Source organism: Salvia splendens, chromosome 4 (assembly GCF_004379255.2).
Source record: "Salvia splendens isolate huo1 chromosome 4, SspV2, whole genome shotgun sequence".
Classification (NCBI taxonomy): Eukaryota; Viridiplantae; Streptophyta; class Magnoliopsida; order Lamiales; family Lamiaceae; genus Salvia; species Salvia splendens.
In genome coordinates, this window is record NC_056035.1 from 37,734,511 (window position 1) to 37,761,988 (window position 27,478).

The window sequence follows — 27,478 nt, forward strand, 5'->3', positions numbered from 1 at the left end:
CCAAACCTAATCTGATTTTTATTTCAGGTGCCCGAATATCCGATGTTGGTAGCCTAAGAGACTAATTGCTAGTAGTATAATCTTTGTATAGTATTTTAATTTTGATAAAAAAATGTTTACTTTTAAAATTTTAAATAAAGAAAAATTATTAACCCTTACACCTGGGTAGGCTCGAATAGATGATAAAATAAAGGTTAAGGTCAAATTATTTAAGCTCAAAAAAAATTGATTTACCTGCACCAAGAATAGCCTAAGATCAATAAAACTAGCCCAAAAATCAAGATGGTTGGCCTAATTAACTTTCCTTGTTAATTGATTGGCAAACATGTTGAGTTTGTTATGAATCTGATCTTTCCAATATCTATTAAATTATTTCTTGCTTGAAAAAATGTAGTACGTGTTAATCGTAGTACTATAGTACATGTGTATCAACTTATTATCTTTCACGATATATCTATGAGACTTATTATTCGAACATTTATCATTGAATTAATGAATTTTAAAAAGTTGGATAGATTTCCAATTTCCCAGTTAGGCAAAACGAACTTAATTTTTGTAGGCAGGAGTCCAGAACTTAATTTAATCTGCCGCAGCCCGCAAGAATTATTTTATCAGTGTACATGTTTAAATTTTGTTTTTGCCATCATCTCCTTTCAGCAAAAATGTTGGGCTTTAAAAATTCCATCCCTCCATTTGCCAATTACAACTGATGATATCCTCGGCGGCCTCAACTATGCCTCCGGTGGAGCTGGAATTCTTAATCAAACTGTAACTCATCAATTTGTAAAATCTCTCTCTCAACAAAACAATTCAATAAAACTATGTATTGTCTATTCATATAAAACGACATTGTTTGGTTGAAAAAATATTATTAATATACTATAGTACACGCATGCTGTCATTTTTTTCTTTGTGGGATAATTGAGAACAAATCCAAATTTCATGGTTTTCCAGTAATTTGCCCTTATTTTTAAACATGAAATCTCTGCATTGCAGGGGGGATGGGATTATGTATACAGTTTGAGCAAGCAAATATCAAATCACGAAATCAAAATTTCCAGAATCCAGAAATTATTACAAGGACAGAAAGCTGCAAAACGACACCTGCGTTCATGTTTATACTATGTCGGATTTGGCAGCAACGACTATCTATTAAACTATGTGCCTCAGTTTTATTCCTCCGCCACAAATCATACCCCAAATCACTTCGCCACACTTCTCATTCAGCAGTATTCAAACCAGTTTCAAGTAAGAATTTTTCATTCTTTCCCTTTTCTTTTTTGTTTCAAACTTACATTCCACTTCATCTGAATCACCAGAGGCTGTACAAGAACGGAGCAAGAAAAGTAGCTGTTGTAGGAATTGACAAAATAGGATGCACACCGTTGCTCATTGGCGCCTACGTACGGCTCCCCTAATTCCTCATCCTGCGTCCAAACCATCATCGACATTGTCCAAATTTTTAACCAACAACTCAATCTTCTAGTCGACAAACTCAATCATGACTATCCAGAAGCAAAATTTGTGTACACTAGATACACAGCTCTATCTGCATCAAGTGGTACTCCTCATCATAATTTCACAAAAAAAGAAGAAAAACTAAAAATCACTACAGCAATTAACTTGTACGACGATGACAATGATCTGAATTTCAGGTAACATAAAACATGATAATGAGGCATGTTTCAAGGTGGGGAGGGAGACGTTGTGCAGCGAGGGAAGTGTTCCATGCAGCAAGAGAGATGAGTAAGGTTCTGGGATGAAGTCCACCCCACGGAGGCGGCGCGGCGGTGGCCGCCACTGTCGATAGTTGATACTACATATACCGACATTTCTCCTTTGTTCGGTCATAATCCCATTTATCTATGGGATTCTTTAGTGTTTCCTTCATAGAGCAAGTAATATGTTGGAACCTGAATAAATTTTACCCTTACTGAAACAGAGGCTTAGTCCTTACCATCATATGTCCGATGATCACCAGAAGTCGCGACAGGAGCATTCGCCATCCTTGAAATGATGGAACCTGTTGACATCTCTTACAATGAGTTCCCTACCAACAACGTTGCTGATGAGCTTGAAGACGGTGTGGCAATCGCCACAAACACGAAGGTTCTTCATAATCCGTATGGATGCCCCCGTAGCTGATTTCAGCAGCCCGTAAGCAAGAGCCGATCTCTCACTATGCCAAAACAGCTGCCTTTCCTTCTCTTGGTGTTGCAAGTCGTGCAACACCAAGGAAGTGTCGGGCACATAGCCTCTCTTCCTAATCTCCGCATCCAACTCCTTCATAAGGGCAAAAATCTCCTCCCTCATCGGATGTTCCGTCTTACCAGCATAGAATACTTGGATCTCCTTCCCGAGATCCACACAGCTATAACCAGGTTTCTTTCTCCACTCCATTGAAAACATCAGCTTTCTCACTCTCGACACTTGCTCCCACATAGCAGCACGTGCATAGACGTTAGACAGAAGTATGCACGTGGATGTATCCTCTGGCCCTAACTCGAGTAAATGATCAGCAATCCGAACACATATCTCCTTCTTCCCACCTTGACAACACGAGCTCAACAGTGAAGCCCAAGCAGCTTCATCGGGTGTGAATGGCATGGTATCAAGTATATCCTTAGCTTCTTCAATCAATCCAGAACGGGCATACAGATCCACCAAGCACGTATAATGCTGCAACGAAGGTTTCAATCCATGGTCCGCAACCATAGAATTGAAAAGATGACGGCCTTTCTCAACCAAGCCAGCATGACTACAAGCATATATTATCCCGGTGAATGTCACCCCATTCGGCTTCACACCAGCCAAAGTCATCTTCTCATACAACGACAGAGCTTCAAAAGCTCGCCCGTGCTGTGCCATTCCAACTATAATTGAGGTCCAAGAAACAACATCCCTCTTACCCATGTTGCCAAAAATCATCTCTGCCGCTGAAACATCACTGCATTTAGAATACATATCAATCAATGCATTGCTAACGTACAAATTAGATTCATACCCGAATCCAACGACTAAGCGATGAACTTGCTTCCCGAGCTCCAACATAGCTAAAGTAGCCGAGCCAACAATCAAACTCGACAAAATAAATGGCTCATCTACATAAGCTCCCTCCAACCTCAACCCTTTGAATATCTTGAACGAGTCAAGACATAGTCCTCCCTGCATCAACCCTGATATCAAAGCTGTCCAAGTTTGCAAATTTTTACAAGGCGTATCGCGTAAAAGAGCAAGCGCTTCGCTCTTCCTTCCCGCCTTTGCATAGCCGTATATCAAGCTAGTCCAACAAACCACATTCTTCAACACAATTGAATTGAAAACACTGCGAGCTCTATCAGGGAGCCCACATTTCGCGTAGAAATCAACCAGGCTCGACTTAACAACATCGTTATCTGCAAAACTCGACGCAATAAACTGCGCGTGCAATTGCTCGCCGACTTTCAAAGCATTATAGCCAGCGCAAGCGTTAAACAAGGTGGCGTAGATGAAATCGTCGGGCAGGAGATTTCCTCTAGAGGCGGCGTCGGAATACAAGAAGAGAGTTTTTTGGGGGAGATTGGCGTGGTTGTGTGAGGTGAAAATGGAGGCCCAAGAAGCTAGGTCTCTTTGGGGCATTTCGTCGAACAGCTGGAGGCCGTCTTTTAGAAAGCCGCATTTTCCATACATGTAGAGTAGCGTATTAGAGAAGAGGGGGCCGTGGAGGTCGAAGCCGGATTTGACGACATGGGCGTGGAGTTTCTTGCCCTCTAGTGGGAGACGGAGCTTTATGCATTGCTTTATTTGATGCAAAATCTCAAAATGATGATTCATTCATTCCTCGCCGTTTTCAGGCAGTTCTAAATATGAAGAGTTGTTATTTTCTACTGCTTCTTTTTTATGAGAGTTGTTATTTCACATTACAATTTCATTGCTAATTTCGAATTTACACTTTTTTACACTTCAAATTAGTTTTTATATTTGATTCAGCAATTAAATCTATGAATATACTGTAGTTATTAAATTGAATTCGTGGAAACTATTGTGATATGAATCACTAAAAGTACATAACACTTTGGCCTTGTTACTTGACATAGATTATGCTCTTAACAATTAATCTGATTTGTAATAAATCATTTTTTAATTTAATGGAGTATAATTTTTTGAAAGTGAGACACACATTCCATTGTCATTTTTCCACCAATTTTCCTTTACATTTCTTAAAATTTGTTTCGAACTCAAACGAAACTCCTTCGTATAGAAAAAATCATTGTACTGTATAAAATTAGAAAGTTCTTTTTCCTCATTCCAATATAGGAGGTAGTAGTGGTAGTATTATTTTTTTCCCAAAGTAGTCTCATCTATACATAGGGTTTTTATTTCATTCTTAGAATTTATTTTTTCTTGATAAATTTGGAGAATTTTGATGATGTCGTTTCACTGGCAGATAATGCATGATCATTCTCGTTTCATGATGGGGAGAAGATAATATGTATGGCTATTTGAAACAAAATTTACTGAGCATAAAACAGACTTGAAAACACAGGTTTGCTTTCCTGCCAAACAAATAGGAGGGGTATAGTGGAATTAAAGTTTAACATAAACTGAAAACAAGCTTGCTCAACCATTTATAGATATCTCATACATTGTTTTGCAATGAGCTCTGTATTATCTTATCACAAAACAGAACAGATAGACAGACAGACACACACACACACAGAGAAGCCTTCATACGCCACGAAGTAGTCTGCAGTCAAGATTGTCTCAGCTGAAGCATGCGGTTAAAGAGAGGACAAGAGATGGTTTGTCCTTGTCGCCCAAACTCAGTTGCAATTACTGAGTTTGAGAGTTGGACATATACTGATTAAATCGATCTTGGGTGTGGAGAGCAGAATAAGATATGGAGAGCTACCAGAAACAGATACAATTTTTCTCCTACCTATATAAAAATATACCAAAACTAAATAAGCAGAAGAAAGGACTTCAAGCAGTATGTAGATGATCTTTAATTAGATTAAGCACAAAAAATATACTACAGTACTAATCATTTTCATGCATAATCAAAGTAAAGGAACCTGAGTTGAAAATTCAAGAAAATTAATGTAATGGAAAACTAACCTACCTCTCAGCTTCACTTCGTATGAGCTTTCCTTGACTTCCAATAACTTGGCAAATATGCTGTTGTCATAGATGAGCAGCCAAAAAATCTCACAATATTTTTGCAATCTCTTTCCATCACTTCTTCACTGTCTACTGCTCTTAGATGACTCAAGTAAGTCTTTCCAACGTATATGTAACTAAGCTGCTGCCACAACAGCACACTCAAACCAATGCTCACTGACAAACTAGAAAGAAATAGATAAACTAGAACAAGTCCTCTCACAGGCAGAAACACTGCTGATCTCAAGAAGGCCAAAATCGTCTCTTTCAAAACTCCAAAAATTAACTCACGGTTAGCATATCCACTCAATCGGATCACAGGTTCATTCTCTTGATGCGGCCAGATTTGAAGTGCAGAATAGGAAGTCATAATAGTAACATAAAATGTACTTATTACTGTTAACAAAAGAAAGAGAATAAAACACCGATGATTTGCAGCACCAACACAGTTCCCAATCTGCATAAAGTCGACGAAAGTGTTGATTATGCATATAAATAAATAAATAAATCATAAAAAGAAAAAAAAATGTATCTGTGAAGCTCATTTCCAAAATAATTTCACCAAAGTATCCCAGGCAGAGCAGCAATACATCGTATTGCATTAGATGTAAACTTCAAAATTTGCTCAATGAACAGATGGTCACATAACTTCAAAGTTTAAATACAGTAGATTACAACAGATATGTCCCATGACATCCCAAGATGTTTGATTTATTCTCAATGTCTTCAGACCATATCCAAACTTCATACACGAATGATATTATGAGCAGGAGTAAAAGCAATCAGTTAGCACTTCTAAAGTTTGAGTTCTCTTGACAGTTGCCACTCAATATATGAAACTGATTATGGAAACCATATGTTGTTGCAGCATGAGATCTAAATGATACTAATCCTGTAACCCATGCAAGAACTTACAAAAGGGCAATGATGATCCATGTCCAATACACACGTCCCACACGAACGGCAATGGTGGGCCATAGGTGATTTTGGCTTTGAGCAATAATGACAGAAGGTATAATTGTCTAGTCCACCTTGCCCCACTGCTGGAAAGCTACCCCAGATTATCAGTGGTGGAATGCCAGCAGGTTGAAATGCCGAAAGGAAAAATGACGATAAAGTACATATAGACAATATCGCTATAATGGCCAAGTGAAAAACACCACGGAAGTAACTAACGGAGAAGATGATAGGATAAACAGCCCAAACACCAGCACCTGTATCACCAATTTCATTAAATACAGAATTACAATCCAAAAATCAAGAACAAAAAACTTGTTCATAGCCTAAGATAGATTATATAGTGAGCATTAGATGCATGAAACAATCAATTCGTCAGTGAAAACACTAACTTATGATTGGGGCTTTACTACTTACTTCTTTCTGTCTGATAAATCATACTCTTAAATAAAATTAATCTCAGCTAATAGTCAATAACTTCAAGAGACCCCCAAAAATTGAAAATATTATGTTCCAAGTGAAGCATGCACATACTAAACTTACAGTTGCACGGGTGCAACATCAGGAAACGCTTCCAAGTAATAAAGTTTTTAAAAGGTAACATCCATGCCATTTATTAAGGAGTCATGTGCCATATTGTCGACATGCATAAATATGGAAAACAGCTACTTAGATAGCTTCAAACTTCCACAGTATCAGCTAGGACATGCAATTAAATTTTCACTTGTTGTGCGGGCAACAGTTAAATAATGCATAGGATGTTAATGTCCGTGAGAGTGGATAAATTATTCAGCAACTCTAAATATAGTTACCAATATAAGATTTAAGAGCATTTAGCAACTTGGGGTGGGAAGGTTGAAGGCTTTAATGATATTAATCAAGTATATCCATGCTTACATATAAAGAATAACATGAATGAAATGACAATGATAACAAAAAAACGGTCGAGGCAGCGTCTCAATCGGATGTTATCATTTTTCACCACATGTTCCTTAGTTATAGCTCCACACCAGCCGCATTTGAAAACTGAGGCAAAAGTAGCAACGCTAACACGAAGCCCACAACCCCAACAATTTGTTTCACGGTCCTCATTGGCAGATGTGGATTGATCACGGTCCTCATTAGTAGATGTGGATTGATCTTCCTCCTGCACAGCATTAGCAACCATGAGTCTAGGGGGGAGGATTTTAAGTGTTTGAGGGTGCTGATAATTGTGTATCTTGAGTAAATTATATGGCAAGGTCACTATAATGCCCTAGAATATCCAAAAAAACTTTAGAGCAAACTTTAATTCATTTGCTCAGATGAAACAAAAATAAAAATACAATTGGAAGCCCCATCGTCTATAAAACAGAATTTTCTTTTTCCCATCAACAAAAGCATTATTGGATTGGAATCAACACAATATACAAACTAAATTACTCAATTTTCTTTTGCATTCTTCTTCAATTAGTATGAGAAAAGAGGTCTATAATGGTTAAGCAAGCACATTACACGACATAACACGAGAAAGCTACTAGATATCCTCATATTCTTTCCCTATGAAAGACTAAATTGCGTAAAAGTAAAACTAACCAGCAGATAAGTGATATACATCAAAATCCAGAAATGAATTATCATGAGCTAAGCATAAAAGCAAAACAAAATCATTAAGTGAACACATAAATATACTGCAAATCCGTTATATTCAAAGCACAAAAACAGGAAGAACTGTGATAAGAATTTAGATTTCAATTCCAACAATTAAGCATATTAACATCCTAAAACGATCACGAATAACCAGGCATGAAGATTGCTAGTTGTTATTCATAACGAAGGTTTCAATTAGGGACAGCAATAGCCCCTGAGCGAAAATCACTTCTTTCGGAACAATACATACATGACAAATTTCCGATTCAGGTTGAAAATTTACGAATTTCAAATTGGAACAGAACTTTATTTCATCAGGCACTGGAAATACAGAAATAAATAGCTCTTCATAACCATGAAAATGATCAATTCGTGAAAATTCAACGGACCTTCGAAGAAGATATCATCAGTTGCGACGTCTTATTCCGTGGGATCAAAGATCGAGGCAGCCAAAATCCACAGCGATAGACGTGAAGGGTTTGATTACGAATTCGGGAGAGAGCTCCTACAACTTTTAGTCTGTTGTGGATTCAAACCGTTGACAACTAGGAGAAATTTGGTTATTATGGATTAATTACGCTGACCTTTTGAAATTAGAGGTTAATTTCGTGACCATTTAGAATATAGGATCAAGCCGTATGTATTTTTCGGAAAGTGATTTCTAATTTTTTTTTTATCTTTTTTCTATTCTTTTTTCCTATTATTTATTTCCCATCATTTATAAATGGACTAAACTACCCTTTTCATATTTTCACCTAAACTCTAATAAATCGGCCAATCATTTACGAGATTTGTCAATCTTTTGAATATCTTCTCTTTTAATCTTTGCCACATACAATAATATAATAATATTAAAATATAGATTTGAATATCTTCTCTTTTCCATATTGTGTTTGTGCGTGAACTATTATAGTGTCTATTAAATAACAATTTTGTTCGCTAAACAATTTATCATCACTACTCCTATTAACTAACAAGCTATGTGAAAAAGTAGACAATATTTAATCGTATACCATCCTGAATCATTTATTTGCTAATGAATATTTTTTTAAAAATCCAAAAAAAAGATGTTTATATAAAAAAGCAACCATCAAAACTCCGCTTCCACAACTACTTCCACAAAAGTATGGATTCACAAAATCATAGTTTCACAAAATACTTCCACAAAAACATATATCATCCACAAAAGTATGGATTCACAAAAATATAATTTCACAAAATACTTCCACAAAAACATAGATCATCCACAAAATACTTCCACAAAAGCATAGGTCATTCATGAACATGTTCTTCAAAAGTTTAGTTCCTCAAAATACATTGTCAATAAATTAACTTCCTTGAAGTGAGTTTCTTCTTCGTACATATTTTTATTGGTACGTCTTATGGGTTTAGGCTTTCCTCCACCTCAATGCTTCAATTCACTTGGCTGAAAATATTTGATATTAATGTCAAGTTATAAAAAACAGTTGGCTCAATGTAACAATTATACATATTTAATTATTCATACCTCATTGGTTCATCAACTACCCCCGCCTTTGACATGTGCTAGCGTGCATCCCACCTAAAGGTCGTCCCTTTGCACGACTCCTCCTGCAACTCAAGTAAGCAAAACAAAAATAAGATTGAGATAACAAAATGAAGAGGAGATGCAATCCAAATAATTACCTTTTCTTTGTTCCATTAAAGACACATTTAGCTGATGACTCCCTATGACCAAACTCTTTGCATTGCTTACATTGGACCTGCCACATTCCTTTTGTTCTAGATTTGTTTCCTTTGCCTTCTAAGCATCCAGGTATCCTATGTTTCCTCTGTTTGCCGGGAGCTTTTTTTTCAAAGGAGGTAACACCTTGAAGCCAAGGTCTATGCTAGGCCACTGAGACTTGTCGGGAAATGGGCTAATTACCCATGTATATGCTAGCCTAAATAGACTCACTGAAAAGTTAGGACGTAGGTAATCTTCCATTTTAGGATTTCTATGTGAAGTTATCACTGCTAATGCATGTGGGCATGGTTTCCCTGAGACTTGCCACTCCCTACGTGAGCAAGTGTGTTGTGCAAGATTCACAACATGTCTAATTACCTTGTGTCTATATGTGATCTCAGTCACCTCTGCCTCACCCATACCACCTACTTTGACCTTCAAGTTGCCCAATTGTCTACTAAGAACATTGAGATGACGAACAACAATTGGAAGCATGGTATGGCCTTCCAATCTTTCACCTATATCTCTCCTCCTTGCATAGAGCTCCATGAACTTTGATCTCAGACTGTCAACTAGCTCGGCTATTGGAAGGTCCTTAAGATCCTTTACCCAGTTGTTCCATACTTCTGCAATATTGTTTGTAATATAGTCACATTTGATGTCTTCGGAAAATTTGCTCCTCATCCAAAGCAGGCTGTGATATGTCTCTAAGAATGGTTGCACCCTATCATTTGCTTCGTACATCTCGTGCATTAGTTTTTCATGATAAATTGGACAAAATGTCCTAGCTACAGTACACATGTGTCCAAAAATTGGACCTTGAAACCTCTTAGAAAAATTCTTCATCAAGTGGATAAAACACTCTCTATGTTCTGCCAATGAAAACACCGCCTTCACAGCATTCTCCAACCCCTTGCATGCATCTGAGCAAATAGCTAAATGAGGTGGACTTCCAATTGCCCTCTTTAGCTGCTCCATAAACCAAATTCATTCTTCATTGGTCTCACTTTCAAACAATCCAAAGCAAGTGGAAATATCCAGTTGTGCCCATCTAATGCAGTAGCTGGAGCTAGCTGTCCATTCCATCTACCATTAAGAGCCGTTGCATCTACACTTAAATATGGCCTACACCCATTTAGGAAGCCATTGATACTAGGTTTGAAGCAACAAAAAAAATCTTTGAAAGTACACCCTGTCTTCAGTCTCTTTCAACCCTATCCCAACCACACTCCCTGGCATTTTAAGCTCAACCATTGCCTTAAAGTTAAACAAATTCCCAAAACTGTCCTCCCATGTTCCATACAATTTTTCAAATGCAATCTGCAAACCGGCATATATAGTAGAATAATGAATTGTGGTGACATACTTCTCCTGCAACTCATTTTGCAACTTAATTGCTCCCATGTTTGGATCTTTCTTTAAAAAAGGAATTGCCTTTTCTCCAACCCAATGATACAATGCCATCTTGGTCCTTACTCTGCCAGTGGATGAACAAAAATGCTCACCTTTATTCAAACAAACCTGTGTCCCAGGGACACAAAAATATTAGTTACAAAATGCACACTTTATTAAAATGAGCAAATATATTAGTTACATCAATAGTACATATTATTAACAAGTTAGCATATTATACATTCACATGCTTTTCATTTTTCATCCACCTAGCAACAATTGACCATGGACAACTCTCAGCTTTGCAGAAGCCCCTGAACAAATTTAGGTTGGATTTCTCTGTTCCTAGTTCAAACTGAGTCTTAATAACATGTTGCTTCACTGCTTTCCTAAAATCATTCATATTTGTGTATATGGTTCCAACATCCATCGGAGGGTCATCCATATCATAAAATACATTCTCTTCATTAGGAATACAGTCATCAACTGGTATATCCATTACCTCATCAACAATTGGACCATAATTCATTCCATCTACTGCTGCATCACTATGTTTCTCTAAGGTTAGACCAACAAATGCAAACATTGTTTCTTCATCCATCAAGCTCTCAGGAGCACCAATCTGTGATTCTTCAAGTGGAGTAATTTCTATACTGTCCCAGTCAATAATATCAATTTCATCCATGTGATCCATCCTACCGAATAATAAAAGAATTATATATCAAAATTTTTAATTATACAAAATTCCAAACAAATATATATGTACAAACAAATGTATATATGTATGCATTCTACTCTAGCACAAACAAACATATTTATATATAGATGTATTATGCTCTAGCACAAAACCTCAAATAAATGTATGTTGGATTTTTCAATTGCGTAAGCAAGCAAGTGATTTTAAAACACAAATAAATTTAAACTTATTAGCTATAACACTATTTTAACGTATGTATATATGCATGTATTCTTCACTTTTTGAGACAGTTTATATGTGTATATGTGATATGTACACTGTATATGTGGACATCCACAATAAATATTCATATGCGTATATTACATATGCATCGAAAACAGAAAATATGAATACATGTATTTACAGGTTTCTTACAGAATCACAATTATTTTGGATTGAAGAGACGACGGGAAGTGAAGGGTGGAGACGGAGGCGGCGAACGACAGAGGCGGCCATCGAGGAGGGTGGAGACGGGTCTAGAGTAAGGAAAAGAAGCAGCAAAGGGTGAAGAGTGGAGGCACGGTATAGGAAATAGGTGGAGGCAAGTCTGGTTTTCTAGAGTAAAGAGATGAGAGTTTGGCGTCTCTCAATAGAAACGTGATTCTGTTTGATTTATTAGAATATACGGAAAAAATATGAAAGGTGATTCTATTGATTTATTAGAATTTAGATAAAAATATAAAAATGGTAGTTTAGTCCACTTGTAAATGATGGGAAATAAATAATAGGAAAAAAGAATAGAAAAAAGAAAAAAAATAAAAAATCCCTTATTCTGAAAAATACGCATGCCTCGATCCCATATTCTGAAAGGTCAGCGAAATTAACCCCTAATTTCGAAAGGTCGGCGTAATTAACCCCCCTAATAATGAAATTTCTCAAAAATTAAGGGTGTTTGAATTTTTAATTTTTTGTCAGAAATAGCTGCAGCCTGCAGGGCATAAAAACTGGATTAAATAATTCACGTAATAGATAAATAAAGATTTTTAATTATTGAAATATTAATAGTTTATATAATTAATAATTTTAAAATTTAAGTAGTACTGAGATTTATGGAGCTTCAGTAGTCCTGAGATTTATGGAGCTTCAGTAGTCCTCAACTTACATGTTCTCTGCTGCTGCTGCTACTAATAATAATAATAATAATAATAATAATAATAATAATAATAATAATAATAATAATAACATTCGTAGAAAAAGTTATATCACCAATTTATAAAAACAACATGAAATTAAATTCATATGTATGCTATAATTACGGAGTATACTATAGTAGGAGTAATATAAAAGCAAAGTAATATTCCTACTAAAAGAGATGCAATTTTTTTAGGCACAAAAATTTAAGAATATGATGAAGAAAATGATGTTTGATTAATTAAATGTAGAGAGAATACAATAGAAGAATGAATAAAATGGAGAGGTGAAAAAATAATAAAATATGAGAGAATAAAATTAGAGAGACTATGAAAATGAGTCAATTTAGATGGACCCTTCAAAAAGAAATACGAATCAGTTTTAGTGGGAGGGAGGGGAGCACTCCTATTATTTAGTTTATGACTAGGTCTTCTGTGTCAAAATTACATACAGAGTCGAAACTATTGCAGCAGATGCATCACAACATTTTATTAGCAACTCCAGTTATTTTGGAGAATGTTCTTTACTATGACACACTCACAACATACTTTGTCAGTTTGAAGCAGAAGCATTCTTACAAATTCTTCTGATTATGTCTCTGATCTTCTTCCCTCTGAGACCAGTCCAGAAGGCTGAGGTCCCTGACTCTCTGTCTCTCTCACTCTACCACAGTACCACACACACTGACACACGCACACACAGCTATAAGTACATAGCAAAATCCAATTCTTTTAGGCAATTCCTTTGTACAAGTTGTCTATCTGCTCTTGGTACAAAGACACGACTCGATCTCTTCGAATTTTCATCGTAGGAGTCATTAAACCACTATCAATCTGCAATGGATCCAGAAGCAAGCTATGATCAATAATGCATTCAACGGTAGATTAAAATCTCGATAGTGATGCAAGTTTTACCGTGAACGGATCATCAACCACCAGGATTGGTCCAACTTGGAACGAACAGTCCAAGGTCCTGCAAGAAAAGCAACATTACATACTTGCATGACTCAATTTCACACTATTAGGGTGTGTTTTACTTTGACAGTTCTGATAGACAAAACAATGTAGCCTAATCCACTCCATATTTGATGGAACGAATAATTATACTGTTTGATCATGTAATCCTTCATAAAATCCATCATGTGTTCTAATATATTCTCCAAAGTTAGGGCCATACAAGCAGCCCTTTCAGTTGTGTGGAAAAGTGAAACTGTAGATAACTATTTTCTTTTAAATTTATAGTTTAAACAGAGACCAAGGCTGTTGGAGCAGAAAATATTACTTTTAAACATTACGAAAAAAAATCTTTTACTTTGGATATAGAGATGTGATCAAAAGAGAATCATTCTTAAAAAACTGGTACCCCAAAATGAAATAAAAACTTTGCTGAATCAATTTTCTCACCATTTTCTCAATTCCTCGTGCAGTAGATTAATCTGTTGCATCTTGCTAAGCTCTACAGCATCAGCTTCCACTATAGCCAGCTTTTTAGCTTGTGACAGGGTTTCTTCTTTGTTAGGGACAATAATAGCTCCAAGTCGTCGTCGATCCTACACAACATGAATACCATAGAAGCCCTTGAATACAAATCCTATATGTATGCCGAGTTATAATGTTCTCAGATACAAATCTCGTTTGCACGAATATTTATGTTTGATCAAGAGGGAATGAATGGCTAAGATATCCTATCTGTATGAAATGATTGCTGTCACCTGGCCGATGACGACAATCTGTTGAATAAGGTTACTTCTCATAGCAGCTTCCTCAATCTCTGCCGGCTCCACATTTTCACCTGCCACAACCACTACTTATGAGTTTGATTGAATATGAAGTTATGAACTATGTAAGTGTTAAATGATTAGAATGTTCCAGAAGGAATAGTGAACAGTTTCAATTCTGATGTAAGATCAGTGAAAATTAAGGCTGTGCAAAACTGACACATAACTAGCACATACGTTTAGTAACTCTTGGAAACAAGGAAGGGTTGGATTTTTATCTAATTACTCCTACAAGTCAAACTTGTTTGAGCAATGTTTCTTCCTGTTTTCTGGATATGGTATACTTCATTTTACTGCAGTTTAATTTCAACGAAGCACGTCGACCGAAGGCAAAACAGATTCAACCTTCAAAATTTATTGTTTACCTGTCAAAAGGACTATTGTATCTTTTGCACGTCCTTCTAGAACAATAACACCACTAGATCGACGGCTTCGACCTATAGAATGAGGAGGACAAATCCAGCCAATAACAAGAGATAATCCTCTATAAACTAGAAATCTTAACAGTTCAGTTGTTTATACAGTAAATCTGGGGAAAAGAGAGGGGGTCAAAGGATGAGAAACATATATGGTGTCACACAGGAAGAAGTAATACTAAATAATGAAACAAAAAAGGTTTGGTCACAGAAAGAAGTATACTAAATGGAACGTCCTCCACTCCAGTGGCAACCTTATTTCAAATCACTTCACAGAATAATGAAACAGAAAAGGTTGAACTTCATCATTTATAATGATTTAGCAATTCTAAATTCCATCTGCTTCTAGTGCAAGAATCATGTTGCTTACGTTACAGTTTGGTCTTCGAGCTGCTACAACAGGTGACGCTTCTGTTAGGCCATATCCATTTTGAACTGTTACTCCAATTGCCTGGCTCAATAAAACGTAGTGAATTTAAAATCTGATCAAGATCCATGGTATCATTGACTAAACAACACACACACATCTCACCTCAAAGAACCTGTCAACATGTGGGGGCAAGCTGCCGCCTCCACTTATGCCAGCCTGCCAATGTTGAAGTTCTTATAAAAATGGAATTTGAATGTATCCTTCTTGATGACATGTTAGAGAAAAGATCTACAAAGTCTTATATGAACACAAACCTTTGAAATTCCAATCGCGGAATGAATCTTACTATAGACAATTTTCTTTGCTAATGTATGTAGTGGCCACAATATTAAAGCAATGATCCTTGCCCATAACCAGTCAAACACTGCAGAAACGTGGGAAGGTTGTTCAAGATTTCTGGTCAGACATTTCCCCTAGGAACAGACAACAAACAAAATAGTGCAGAACTGAAAATCAGAATGCAGCACTACAAATCAGAAAATTATTTAACATACTTTATCAAGTAACAGAACCCCTGACAACTCCAAAACAAAAAAGAAACAGAATCTCTCAGAACATTTGTAACAGCACAAAATACAAATCGAGTAACAACAATAGCAATAGAACGATTTCAATGAACAAACACATTTTGCAGAACAATAAGGGATTTTATTGGGGTAGTGATTTGATAAGAAGGAATCAGCTGGAATTAAGTAATATGGAGGAAATGGACATGAAAATAAACTATCATAGAGCATTCCCTTCATTCAAGCTAACATTACTTTTTTGAGCAGGTATCGTAGGAAAGTGAAAGACCAGTATATCAGCATTAGAAGCCTATATGTTTTAAAGCATTACATCACCCACTTATAAGGCACATATACATGCTTAATTTGCGCTGAAAACAGATATTGCAGATTAACTCGGGAAAAAAAAGGTATGTGGATATTAAATAAAAAATTAATAGCGGTCGAAAGCACAAGCTTAAACAACTAATGTTTAAATCAGAAAAAAATCATATCTTTGGTCAAATCTTAAGCTAAATGATGGAAGACGCATATGAGACCATTGAGAAGATAGCAAAAACTTCAGTTTAAGATCTTTTGCTTCATCAGAACATAGCTACCATCAATTTGTATTTTAGCTATCAGACAATATTGCAGTTTCAGATGTAGACCTTAAGGTGGGGAAAGAAAAAGAATCTGAAAACAAGTAGTTATCACTTATCAGATATCATATTTGATGATCACATTAATCTTATAAGATATAATATGCACATTTACAATTCTTAGAAAAATTTAAACAAAAGTAAGCAATACACATCACACATGATTTGTAGCAACCCAGTCGGCTGAATTAGGAATATCAGATTGAGCAGCTGAAATAGATTCCCAAATTAAGTGTACCAAAATGAGTTATCATTGACATACTTGCAACAAGTTATGAAAAGTAATACCAGTTTAAGATACCTCATAAATTCTTCTTGCCTCCATGTATGTGAAACTGATCTTTAGGAATAAAAGAGCAACAACTTTACGAACAACAGAACTTGTTCTGATCTGCTTCTGGATTGCACTGCAGTATATGCAAGCAAAGATTGATCATCTATGTAAAGGAGTGGGATTTGTTGAGCTAAAATGGCAGACAGTTGGAAAAATGCAGAATTATTATAGAAAAATTGGTTAATAGTCCTAGTTTAACATGAACATTTTCAGATTTTCCCTCATTTATGCTTACCAGAATCTTATTTGGTAGTGAAAATTATTATGCAGAAATGTTCCAAGTTGAATAGGAAATTCTAAATTAGCTAATGATTATTCATCAGGATCCCAAACCAAAGTGAAAGCATCTACTTATGAGTTAAGATAGATATCAACAGAGGATACTGACAAAAACAAGACATGGAGGCAAATCTATATCACCATTTTTAGTAGATTTTCTCAAAGTCAAATGCTTCGAGAAACTCATGAATGTACATCTTCAGTTATGGCAACGTGGATTTAGCATGGGCTTATGACAACTTGAATGAGTCCAATACTAGATAAACTCATTGGAAAAGAAAACAATTGTGGTAGGATTCACCTGTAAAGTGTTTCATATACCAAGGGAACAGAAATTACAAAATGAGGTTGATAACGGTACAAATCATCCTGCAAAAAACAAAATATCAAATTATTCGCTTAAGAAAGTAGTTGTATAGTTAACCTGACGTAATCAGAAAATGGCCACATGATATTTCTATAGCATTTGGTGAAATGAAGGATAAATTACATACCTTTAGGTTCTTGACTGTTGTATATACTTGCTCAATTCCAAGAGTAAATATGAAATACTCAGCAGCTCGTTCATATGCATGCCAAGGTGGAAGCATGCTCAGAAATCTATCCCCAGGAACAGCTGGCAGAATGTCCCAGAAGCTTCCAACCTATGTAGCACAATCAAATATCTCATCAGAACAGATGGTATGATTTGGAAAAAAAAAACTCCGGAATCTTAGTAAGAACCAGATACAGAAAATGAGAACATCAAACTGAATGATACAACATCCTAAACCTGAAATCATTTAATTTGTATGATATGGTACATGATATCATATCCTCTAGTTCACTCTATATACCACAATTGTGATGAAGAAGAAAAATAACAAAGTGCGAGCAACAAGTTTTCCAAAGACTTATAGCTTATGTCCATCAATATCAAGGTACAAGGTGTAGAATAGTCACACGTAAAAATAATTAATTCTAATTGAGAAATGGAACTCCATACATGGAAACTAACAAGGAACTGCCCCATAGTAGAGCGGGAATATTAATGTGCCCATTTCAAGATAGATGATCATCACCGGAATTACATTAAAATCAGGGTTTATTGCTCAAATAAAATAACTGTAACCTTATTTACATCTTGCAATAATATTATCATCTTTCAATCGTAGTAAAATAGACATCCAAAAAATTTCAACTGCACAAGTGACCTGGGCACGCTTTTTCCATGTTGCCAAGATATATGTTTGAGAAACTAGGGAATTGTCAAGGAAATTCACAACCCTAAAATTTATTACTGCTAAAGCGACTTGATTTTGTTATTAGGAAACGGAGTGGGGCATAATTGACTAGAGAAATTTGTGTGATAATACATAAGAATGAATTCATTATGGTCTGTCTCTAATCTGTTTGCTGTTCCCAAGTAGCAGAAATAGTTTTCTCCAATGTAACAGAAGCCTGTTTTAGCAGAATGGTAACTAACATATTTCTTTATTGGTGATTGACATGGATAATTCTTGATTCACTATGAATATACTAAACCTATCTTTGGCTGAACTTAAGTTTGGAAACAGTTTTGACTTTAAATTTTCTTGCATGGTCTGTGGAAGCATACTGGGTCCAGTTAATGGCACCTTTGAAGAAACTAGAAGGATAACCAGAAGTACTTTAACCACATAAAGATATCTATTAGCTGACAGAAAGTTAATAGACAGCAAAGCAGCCTACCTGGTGCAGCAGATTCTTGTGCGTAAGCATAACACCTTTAGGATTCCCAGTTGTCCCACTTGTATATATAAGTGTAGCAATATCATCAGACCTTATAGTTTCATAAGTAAATTTTGTCCCTGAAACCAATGATCCCAAATCAGCAACTATAATTTGGGTGGGGTAAATCAAAACTCAGGAACAGTAGAAGTAAGCAATAAATTCACATACTAAATCCTGAATCAACTTCTTCCAATCTCATTACAACCCCTGGCCTTCACAAACTGGGGAAGTACAAACATTTCTTTTTGGGATACAAAGATAGATAATTGAAGACCAAAGTAGCATTGGCTTGTAGATTATATTTGCATCTAGGTTTCCTTGTATATCTGTTGTTATTTTAGGTTTGGAACTTTAGATTACCCTAGTTGTAACCCTAGTTTTATAATCTCCCCGTTTTCTACTCCCATGGAATATACTGTATACTTTTCCATACTTGTCTCTATACTTTTCTGCATTACACAATAATTTATTTGTACAAATTTGATGTACAGTATGGTTAATTTACTTTTAAATGTAAAAAGGAACTATTTCCCGCGTCAAGAACAGATGTACATAAATGGAGACCAATTTAATCCATGTTGATATAGCTTATTTGCAGAACAATGAAAAAGAAAATTTATCACATATTAATGCTTTCATAAAACAGTAAACCTAACTTCCGGTTACATTCTATTAAGGAAATATCAAGGAAAATATAAATTAATTAGGATTATGTAATGGCAGATAAAACAGGCTTACTAGCATCTCCAGAATGGCGTAAAGCTTCATGACTTTGACAACCCATATCTATTATCTCCTGATAAGTATATATAGGAACCTCCGGTGCAGCTTCACTGGTTATGTTTGTCTTCTCTCCCCAAAGCAAAATGATAAACCTTACAGTGGCTCGGAAGCAGAAGGCCTCTGAAATCCGTTTATACAGTTCAGGATTATCCACCACAAGAGCAACACTGCAGTTAACAAACAAAAGGCCAGAGTTTAACTCAAGAAAAGATATCATGCCCAATGGATAATGATGTAACATCTACTAATATGTGATACCAGACAAATTAAAGCAAAAGTAATTTTGGGCATATGATATTAGTGATGTGCAAATCAATATAGCTTAAACAAGTTCAAATATAAGGAAGCTTCAGTTTTTTTTAAGACTAAAGTTCAGAAGTTGTCCTCTACATTTGGTTGCCCCCTAAAAAAATTTTGGTCCTCTATATTCAGTGTGATAGCCTCCTGTTTAGGACCAGAAGCTATCACACTTAATGTGTAGGACCAAAAAGTTTTTCCGGGCAGATGTAGAGGACCAATTTTGGACTATAGCCTTTTTAAAAATACTGACCACAACCTTAATCCCATCTCGTGTCTGCTCAAAGCTACCAGCACACTGCTTAATGAATAAATTCCATAATAAAACTTGACCATTTTGCTTATACAGCTACTAGCTCAAAATTTTAAAGGAAAAAAAACAAGCAGAGGATGGCTTGAATCATAATAATCAGGATTCATTTAGCATCCTATACCATAAACTAAACTAAAAGGGGCCTGCAAATGATGAGGTCCAACTCTTCTGCATCACAGCTGCATTATATACACCAATTTTGGGCATAACAGAGTGTTTGGAAAGCGGGGAGTTTGACCTAAAACCATCAACAATAAAAAAATCGAGCCTTCCTATGATAGGGGCTTTCCAAACATCTTTGAACAACGGGAAGGAAATTTGGATCCCTAAGGGTAAGAGAAATGTAAACTAGCTTGACAAGAGAACACCTCACCCTAAAAACATCTTTTAACATCCTCAAGTCTTGCCTCAATCTATCTCCTCCACCTGACCTAGTACAGAGAAAAACCACTAATTTTGGATTCTCTAAAATTTCATAAAATTGCAGGTCAAATGAAAAAGAGGACTCATGTGAAGGGCTGGAGTTGGAATAGCCAAAAAATCATAGGATCATTATGAAGATGAAATCCCCTATATGAACAGATATGAAATTTTACAGAAGAACAGTTCCCAACCCAAATATTTTTTCAAAATCCCCACATCACTCCCTCCTCTATTGAAGAAAGAAAATCGGGTAAAATCATGTGATAAATTTCCAAGGGATTTCAAATAGCACTATCATTTCATTTCTAGTACTACCACCGTCCACAACAAGTAGTCTTGGTTGTGGACGGCACGGGTTTTAATGTAAAATTGATAAAGTAAAGAGAGTCAGAAAGAAAAAGTAATCTTGGTTGTGAACGTCACGGGTTTTAATGCAAATTTGCTAAAGTAAGAGAGACTAATTTGGTAGTCGGCCCAAAATGGAAAAACAAGATTCTTTTCCGTGGATGGATGTAGTATTAAAATCTAGAGACCTCCATCGACAAAATTGATTTACAGAATCGTCATTCCAATGTTTTGCCTGGGCTGCTGACAACTACCATATGATTTGAATTTGCCTTAATTGTTTTTGTCAAATTCATTATTTGTGAAAGCATCTGAGGTGGTCAGTCACCCCTACAATTGGTATTTTTTCAGATTTTTCATCAGGCAATCCCTCTCTTTTCTATGATTAATGAGTTGTATTAAATAACTGAGTTTTATAATAACTATATAAACCAAATAACTTAATATACCAAAATAGAAGATAAAAAGAAATTGATGCATGCGTGAGCCCTCTTGCGATAAAGATGAAGACTTGTAGTAGGAGTTTATCTTTTAGTTGTTTTCTAGTTTGTGTCAAGTTCTATCCTCTTAAAAGGGATTTAATTTATTTGCATTCATTTCCAAATAGGATTAGAAGTTGAGTTTATCTTCTCATTTCCAATTAGTATTAGGATTCTTTGTTGCCTATAGGAAGGCCTTATTGTTAGTGTTAATGGTAGATTTATTGGAAAATTTAATAAACAAGAATTAGAAACTTGAGTTTCTCTATCAGTTGGTTTCGTTTCACCCATATGTTTGGTCATTCTCAAGAGCGATCGGCATCCAAAAAAAAAAGGATCTCCCAATTATGCAGCTCAATTAAAGTCCTTTTGGCTAGTATAGATATCATGGAAAATAGAAGATCAAATCTTTTGAATGATTTTTTCACCTATCAGAGTGGTTGTATATCTGCAAAAGCTCTTCAACGGATGACCTTGTACCTCTGACAACATTGACTGCTCCAGTGGCCATAATACCTGAGGTTAACTTAACATATTACAAAAAGAGTGATTGAGTCAAGAAGTATAAGATTATGCCATGAGATGAGATATGCCGCAATGCACTGAAATATGAAATGAAATACAAGGCCAGTAGTCTTGATCTGATTTACAATTTTACATATAGAAAAAAATGTTTGCTGTCATCTTTAATGGAAGCACAATCAGACTGTCATGCAAAATTTGAACTGGAGATCTTAATCATTGCATGCTTGATTATGGAAAATCCAGCATTCTTCAGGTCATCACATCCAAATGGAGTTTCTCAACAGCATACCTTGGTCTGAAACAAGCCACCGGCATGAATTATCAGCAAAGAGGGCGAGCTTTTCCTCTGCTTTCAATCCAATGACCCTTAAGCCTTCACAGAAATTCAAAATTTCTTGCTCTAGCTGATATATATCAAGGAAATACTTCAGAAGAAGTTGGTCCAAGAAACCAGATTTCCTCAAATTATAATTAGATCTTACAGAAATCATGTTAACTTGTTTGCAGCACAGAAGAGGTAAAACATCTAGCACCTTTCTCATACTCTTACATCTGTCCCTACTAAACAGCAAAAATCAAATTCAATTTAGACAATTCCTATTTAAGTGTTCTACAAGTTCACAGCCTCATAGCTGTTATATACAGATTACCAAATTTTACTCGACGATTGGTTGACGGAGGACGAAGATGAAGACAGCGATAGAATACCGGCGGAGAGAGAAAATGGAGAAATTACTGTCAAGCTGAATCAATGCCATCAACGTTGATGTCAATGCCTCTCAAAGGCATCAAATCAAACATCATCTGTGCATCCTTTCAAACCTCACCGCCGGCGAGGAGCGAGCAGGATCTGGTCCTATTTGAGGCATTGCCTCCGGAATTGCAAACTCCAGGAAAAATAAGCTGAAATTCTTTTTTTGCACTAAAAGTGTTCCTTTTCCGTCAATCCATCCATTTTTCTGCAGGATTCCTTATTGTAAATGTCTTTACTTCATTTTGAAATCAAGATTGTTACAATTGTATCATCAATGTCACCGAAAATTTGATGAATTTTTGGTTTTGAATCCAGTCATTTTTTAAATTATAGGTGTTTTTTCTGTCCTTAGCACTGACTAAATTGATCTTTTTGGTCCTCAACATATGAATAAATTGAAAAGGCCAAAAATGGCCTGAATCATGTTGTACAAGACTCAAGCGACATTAGCATATTGTTTAGAATTTAAATAGAAAAATGGTCATACGTAGAGGACCAAAATTGAACTTTAGACTTTTCTTAATAGTACAACATGCACATGTCTACATCAAGACAAGGCTAAGTTACATTGGTAGGGCATACATGCATTTTGAACAAAGATGTCTTAACAGCTGTCAGCTGCACCACCTTATTATTTACGATTTATTCAGCATACAATTAAAGAACTGACTGTTTGGTGAATTATAACTTAAATCAGTAATAAAAGTAGCTGGGGAACAATCTTAATGTCCGATGCATAAATGAGGATGCAATTCAATTAATAGATTGATGGTAAAGGCTAATGGCTCGAATCCAGCACTCAGTGATATAATGGAAAAGTTAGAAGCACTACAAGGAAGTTCGTTTCAAAGTTATTCAAGGAGCACATGATACATGTAATTTACACAAACCTGAAATATCGAAAGAGAAAAAACAATAAGAAATAAGGACCCAAACTAACCTGATTATAAGTCATATTTGTTGGAGGGTTATGATAGTGATCCACCAGTGCTACACGATCACCAAATTTTTCAGCACATGTTCTCCAAATATCAGGAACTGTTTTCCACTCATTAGATTGTAGGATCCCATTTCCTGATGCTATTTCACATTCCAAAACAGGAGCAAACTTTCTGATCTGCACATCATTTATCTTCAAAATCATTGAAAAGGAATCAAGATGTTAAAATATTTTTCCTCTGTCTTCTGTGGAAATTTCCACTCTGTGACATCATGGTAATTGAAGAAAAATAGCATGATAAACTGTTATAAGCTCCACTGCCTCTTATTTAAGACATATTTTTCAACACATAAGTGGAAATTACTAGCAGCAGCAAGCACATAAAATTCTCATTTTATTCTACATTTATCAAATCAAAAATCTTTTCTTGATAGTACTTTGCAAGTTGGTAAGACAGCTTTAGACAAAACAATACACCAAGGTTAATGTCTTCTAGAAAGACTTTATAAGTCATGCAGCTGTTTACTATCAACAGGCTAATACCCGCCAACAACCAGCTTTGAATGTGCATTTATAAGTAAATCATCATAAGGGTAAGAGAAAGATGCAGATATAAGTCCTTGATCAAAGAAGCTTATCTGAACCATGCAATACATCTTTTCAGAGTTATGATATTATAGTTTTCACTACAATGTTTTTTTGGTGTGATATGATAGATCATGTGAACTCATCACTTAGATATCTATATCAAAAGGCATGCGCTACCATTTGTTGCTTTTGTAACTAACAATTTGAAATCACAATACTCTTGTGAGGTTACTTTTAGCACAGATCTTGTAACACCCTTGTCGAGCCCATATATTTTCTCTATGTTACCACAAGTCTGACAATGAACCTCAATAGTACTTTATCAGAGTGTTGCACAGCAAATACTTAAGAAGTTTGAAAAGTTTTCAGCTGAGCCAACCATACAGTTCCACTTAAACTAGTTAAACATATGTAACGGACATAGCTCCTACTCTAACCCCCCTTTGCAATATGATAATCAACTTACAATTTTATCATAGAGAAATTTCTAGTGATTGTGTATGCCATGCCACTGACACCCTATTCATTTACAAAAGCTAATTTTGATAGTCAGTTTGAAAATTTATATTACAATGCAAGAGATGCTTCTTTTAGAGCTTCTAGCCTCCATATCCTATTAAATTGTAAATCACATTGATAAATACATTCCTTGTTGTAATTCACTCCATTGTTACATACTCATCATAAAGTGATGAAACTCATCTCTGTGCTTTTGTATCTCTTGTCAGATCAACACCAATCGCATATGCCCTAAATCCAAGCAGCCATGATCCACCAACTTCAACCTATATATTCTTAGCTCCGAACATCCATGATCGATCAACCAAATTCAGTTTTACTCAAATCAACTTGATTCAACACTATACATTTCTTCACTGGAACAATAAAAACACTTCCATACGTGAAACAAAATAAACAGAAACTGCTACATATCAGCCAATTCTGAAATTCAAGATACTGATAAGTGATAATGAAATTGACAAAAAGAGGAACTACGATCATCAGTTCCAAAACCAAAAGCAAAAAGTTCCAATTAAGCAGACAGATCACTTGAACAGAAACTAAACAACATCAACCAAACAAGCAAATACAATTCTTAACTAGTGCAGGAAAATCGCGACACGCACACACACGCATGAAAAATACCTCAGACCCGCAGTAAACTCGTTGACTTCTGCTAACGAATCTGCCACCTCTGTCGAAGAAAAACCGGCAGCTGATCAACCTATGCTGGTTAAATTGCGAATAACTCGAAGCTAGCATTAAATTGCAGGACATTGGTGCGGAAAAAGAGCTCGCAATCATCTTCAAAGCTCAAAAGTAGAAAACCAGATTTCTTAGTATGTCTCGCTGTGAATTTTCAGCATTGGAGAAGTAAGAGAAACGACATTGAAATCTCCGGTTAATTAATCATTTCAATTGTTGACCATTAAATTATGCAGCATTCAAGAGGGTCTCTTGATTTGGTGGACACAATATTCCATTTTTTGACGATTACTCCCTCAGTCCCTAGATATATTAGACTCGTATACTATTTTGAGTGTCACAATATCCTAGAACCATTTTTATTTATGATAAAAATTTACTTTATTACCAACCTCACTTATATCACTAAAAAACACATCATAAATTCTTATAGAAAAATAAATGAGTCTAATATCAAATGAGTCTAATATCTTGGGATGGAGGGAATATAAAAGTTAATGACCGATTGTGGACATTTTTTAGGTTCACAATTTATAGCCGTAGCTCAAACTCAAAGTAGACTAAAAGCAATAAAAGGGTATAATATATAGCATAAAAGCAATAACTACTTAATTATGTTATTTAATGATCAAGTTTGTTTACACTATTACCCTTTGCTATTTGTTTAAAAGATGGGAGTATTATTTTAAGTTTGAATTTAATTCATATATTTATAAAATTTGAAAATCGAAAGAATTTATATTATAAGAGAACGAAGTGAATAGTATATTAATATAATGTAGGTTTATTTTATTCAAATATTTCACTGAATTTATTAAAGCAAATTGTTATTCGATTTATAGATTTTTGTTACATAATTAAATTGAAAATTAATTGACAACCCCGATTACTCAACTGAATGTAATACTAATAATAATGGCACATTAAAACACATACTAGTAAATAATAAGTTTACTGTGACATACTACTTCGTATATATATAGTAGTAATTATTAGTGTAGTATATACATTAAGGGCTCGTTTGATAAGTAATGTGGGATATGCCTAGGTTAGTTAGTGATCAAGATTTAGGATCAAGTTAAGGAAATATTTTATTTTAATAACATTCGTTTGATATTCTAGTTAATATTTTTTCTATAAAGTCTATTTTGTTTGATAGGAAAATTATGAAATCAGAAATAATTTGTAATGACATATTTGACCTTATCAATATGCCTTTCTATTACTACTCACTTAGCAAAGTCTTCGAAGAAAATTAAATAAAGCTAAGAACTTAGGTATCTTCTTCGTGTGGCCACAAAATAGGGGTTGAAGAAGTATTGACAATTGATTTTTTCCTTCCATTTTTGTGTGCTACAGTCAAATCTCAAATGTTTTAAAACACTTTTCATCTTCCACTTCTTATTCATGGTGTTCAAATCAATGGTGGGGAAAATCTCCTTATACTTAAGCCACACAAGATCATTTGCATCTAAGAACACCTTTTGACTTCCTTTCAAAGATGAATGCAACTTCTGATCCTTACCAAGTTCCGTCTGATTTTTAGCAGATGATCACCTTTTTCCCATTGTCATACATGTTCCCTTTCAAACATACACATATGTTCAATCTTTTCACAAAATCAAATACATACTAGTTCCATTTTGTTTTGCACAATTCATCTAGAAGAAGAGTTCAAGTCACTAGTGCAGAATTTAAGCCTCAAACAGAGCTGTTAAAAAATCTATTTTTTTTCTTTTGTTCCCAATCAACCTTACCCAACAACACTCATCAGTAATATTGAACTGGGGAAAAAAAAAATAACAGTAAACAATAGCAATAGGCAACGAATTGATAACTCACTAAGAATTTCATCATGAAAAAGAAGAATTGAGAGAAATAGAAGAAGATACGATAATGAATGAACACTCACTAGATTATTTTTTTGCATATTACAACTGTGATTTACTTAAATAGAGTTGGATGAAAAGTTTGTAGGAAGATTAATGACAAAGGGTATGA

At 35.3% G+C, this 27,478-nt stretch overlaps 3 protein-coding genes across 5 annotated transcripts; all 3 read right to left on the reverse strand.

Annotated features, from left to right (window-relative positions):
* Positions 1 to 1,014: 1,014 nt before the first annotated feature.
* On the reverse strand, positions 1,015 to 3,875 carry LOC121799852 (pentatricopeptide repeat-containing protein At4g14050, mitochondrial-like). 2 transcript variants are annotated; one of them, XM_042199360.1, is made up of 2 exons: positions 1,958 to 3,875; positions 1,015 to 1,549 (listed from the first exon to the last, which is right to left on the reverse strand). In XM_042199360.1, the coding sequence occupies exon 1, from the start codon at positions 3,811 to 3,813 to the stop codon at positions 1,975 to 1,977; it is 1,839 nt and encodes a 612-aa protein (XP_042055294.1). In that variant the 5' UTR covers positions 3,814 to 3,875; the 3' UTR covers positions 1,015 to 1,549; positions 1,958 to 1,974. The 2 variants fall into 2 exon arrangements, with proteins under 2 accessions (XP_042055294.1, XP_042055293.1); XM_042199359.1 differs by having other exon boundaries at positions 1,015 to 1,885.
* Positions 3,876 to 4,572: 697 nt separating this feature from the next.
* On the reverse strand, positions 4,573 to 8,316 carry LOC121799853 (protein S-acyltransferase 11-like). 2 transcript variants are annotated; one of them, XM_042199363.1, is made up of 5 exons: positions 8,115 to 8,316; positions 6,994 to 7,243; positions 6,055 to 6,353; positions 5,098 to 5,596; positions 4,573 to 4,918 (listed from the first exon to the last, which is right to left on the reverse strand). In XM_042199363.1, exons 1-4 carry the CDS (start codon positions 8,130 to 8,132, stop codon positions 5,111 to 5,113), a joined length of 1,053 nt encoding a protein of 350 aa, XP_042055297.1. In that variant the 5' UTR covers positions 8,133 to 8,316; the 3' UTR covers positions 4,573 to 4,918; positions 5,098 to 5,110. The 2 variants fall into 2 exon arrangements, with proteins under 2 accessions (XP_042055297.1, XP_042055296.1); XM_042199362.1 differs by having other exon boundaries at positions 5,102 to 5,596; positions 8,115 to 8,315.
* A 4,784-nt stretch (positions 8,317 to 13,100) lies between these two features.
* On the reverse strand, positions 13,101 to 25,734 carry LOC121801109 (probable acyl-activating enzyme 16, chloroplastic). The gene is made up of 17 exons (XM_042200568.1): positions 25,418 to 25,734; positions 23,684 to 23,875; positions 22,279 to 22,393; positions 21,893 to 21,980; positions 19,563 to 19,774; positions 18,783 to 18,901; positions 17,567 to 17,716; positions 17,374 to 17,441; positions 16,761 to 16,866; positions 15,567 to 15,725; positions 15,415 to 15,468; positions 15,226 to 15,333; positions 14,832 to 14,982; positions 14,401 to 14,480; positions 14,093 to 14,238; positions 13,604 to 13,661; positions 13,101 to 13,522 (listed from the first exon to the last, which is right to left on the reverse strand). The coding sequence occupies exons 1-17, from the start codon at positions 25,574 to 25,576 to the stop codon at positions 13,421 to 13,423; spliced, it is 2,067 nt and encodes a 688-aa protein (XP_042056502.1). The 5' UTR covers positions 25,577 to 25,734; the 3' UTR covers positions 13,101 to 13,420.
* Positions 25,735 to 27,478: the final 1,744 nt, after the last annotated feature.

Coding starts and splice junctions, on each gene's coding strand:
- LOC121799852 (XM_042199360.1), bottom strand. CDS start 3,813: ATGAATCATCATTTTGAGATTTTGCATCAAATAAAGCAATGCATAAAG.
- LOC121801109 (XM_042200568.1), bottom strand. CDS start 25,576: ATGATTGCGAGCTCTTTTTCCGCACCAATGTCCTGCAATTTAATGCTA. Junction 21,981..22,278: donor GTGGCTTGTTTCAGACCAAG/GTATGCTGTTGA, acceptor AGTTAACCTCAG/GTATTATGGCCACTGGAGCA. Junction 15,334..15,414: donor ATGTTGACAGGTTCTTTGAG/GTGAGATGTGTG, acceptor TTATTGAGCCAG/GCAATTGGAGTAACAGTTCA.
- LOC121799853 (XM_042199363.1), bottom strand. Junction 6,354..6,993: donor ATTCATGTTATTCTTTATAT/GTAAGCATGGAT, acceptor TTGGTGATACAG/GTGCTGGTGTTTGGGCTGTT. Junction 5,597..6,054: donor TGGATCATCATTGCCCTTTT/GTAAGTTCTTGC, acceptor GACTTTATGCAG/ATTGGGAACTGTGTTGGTGC.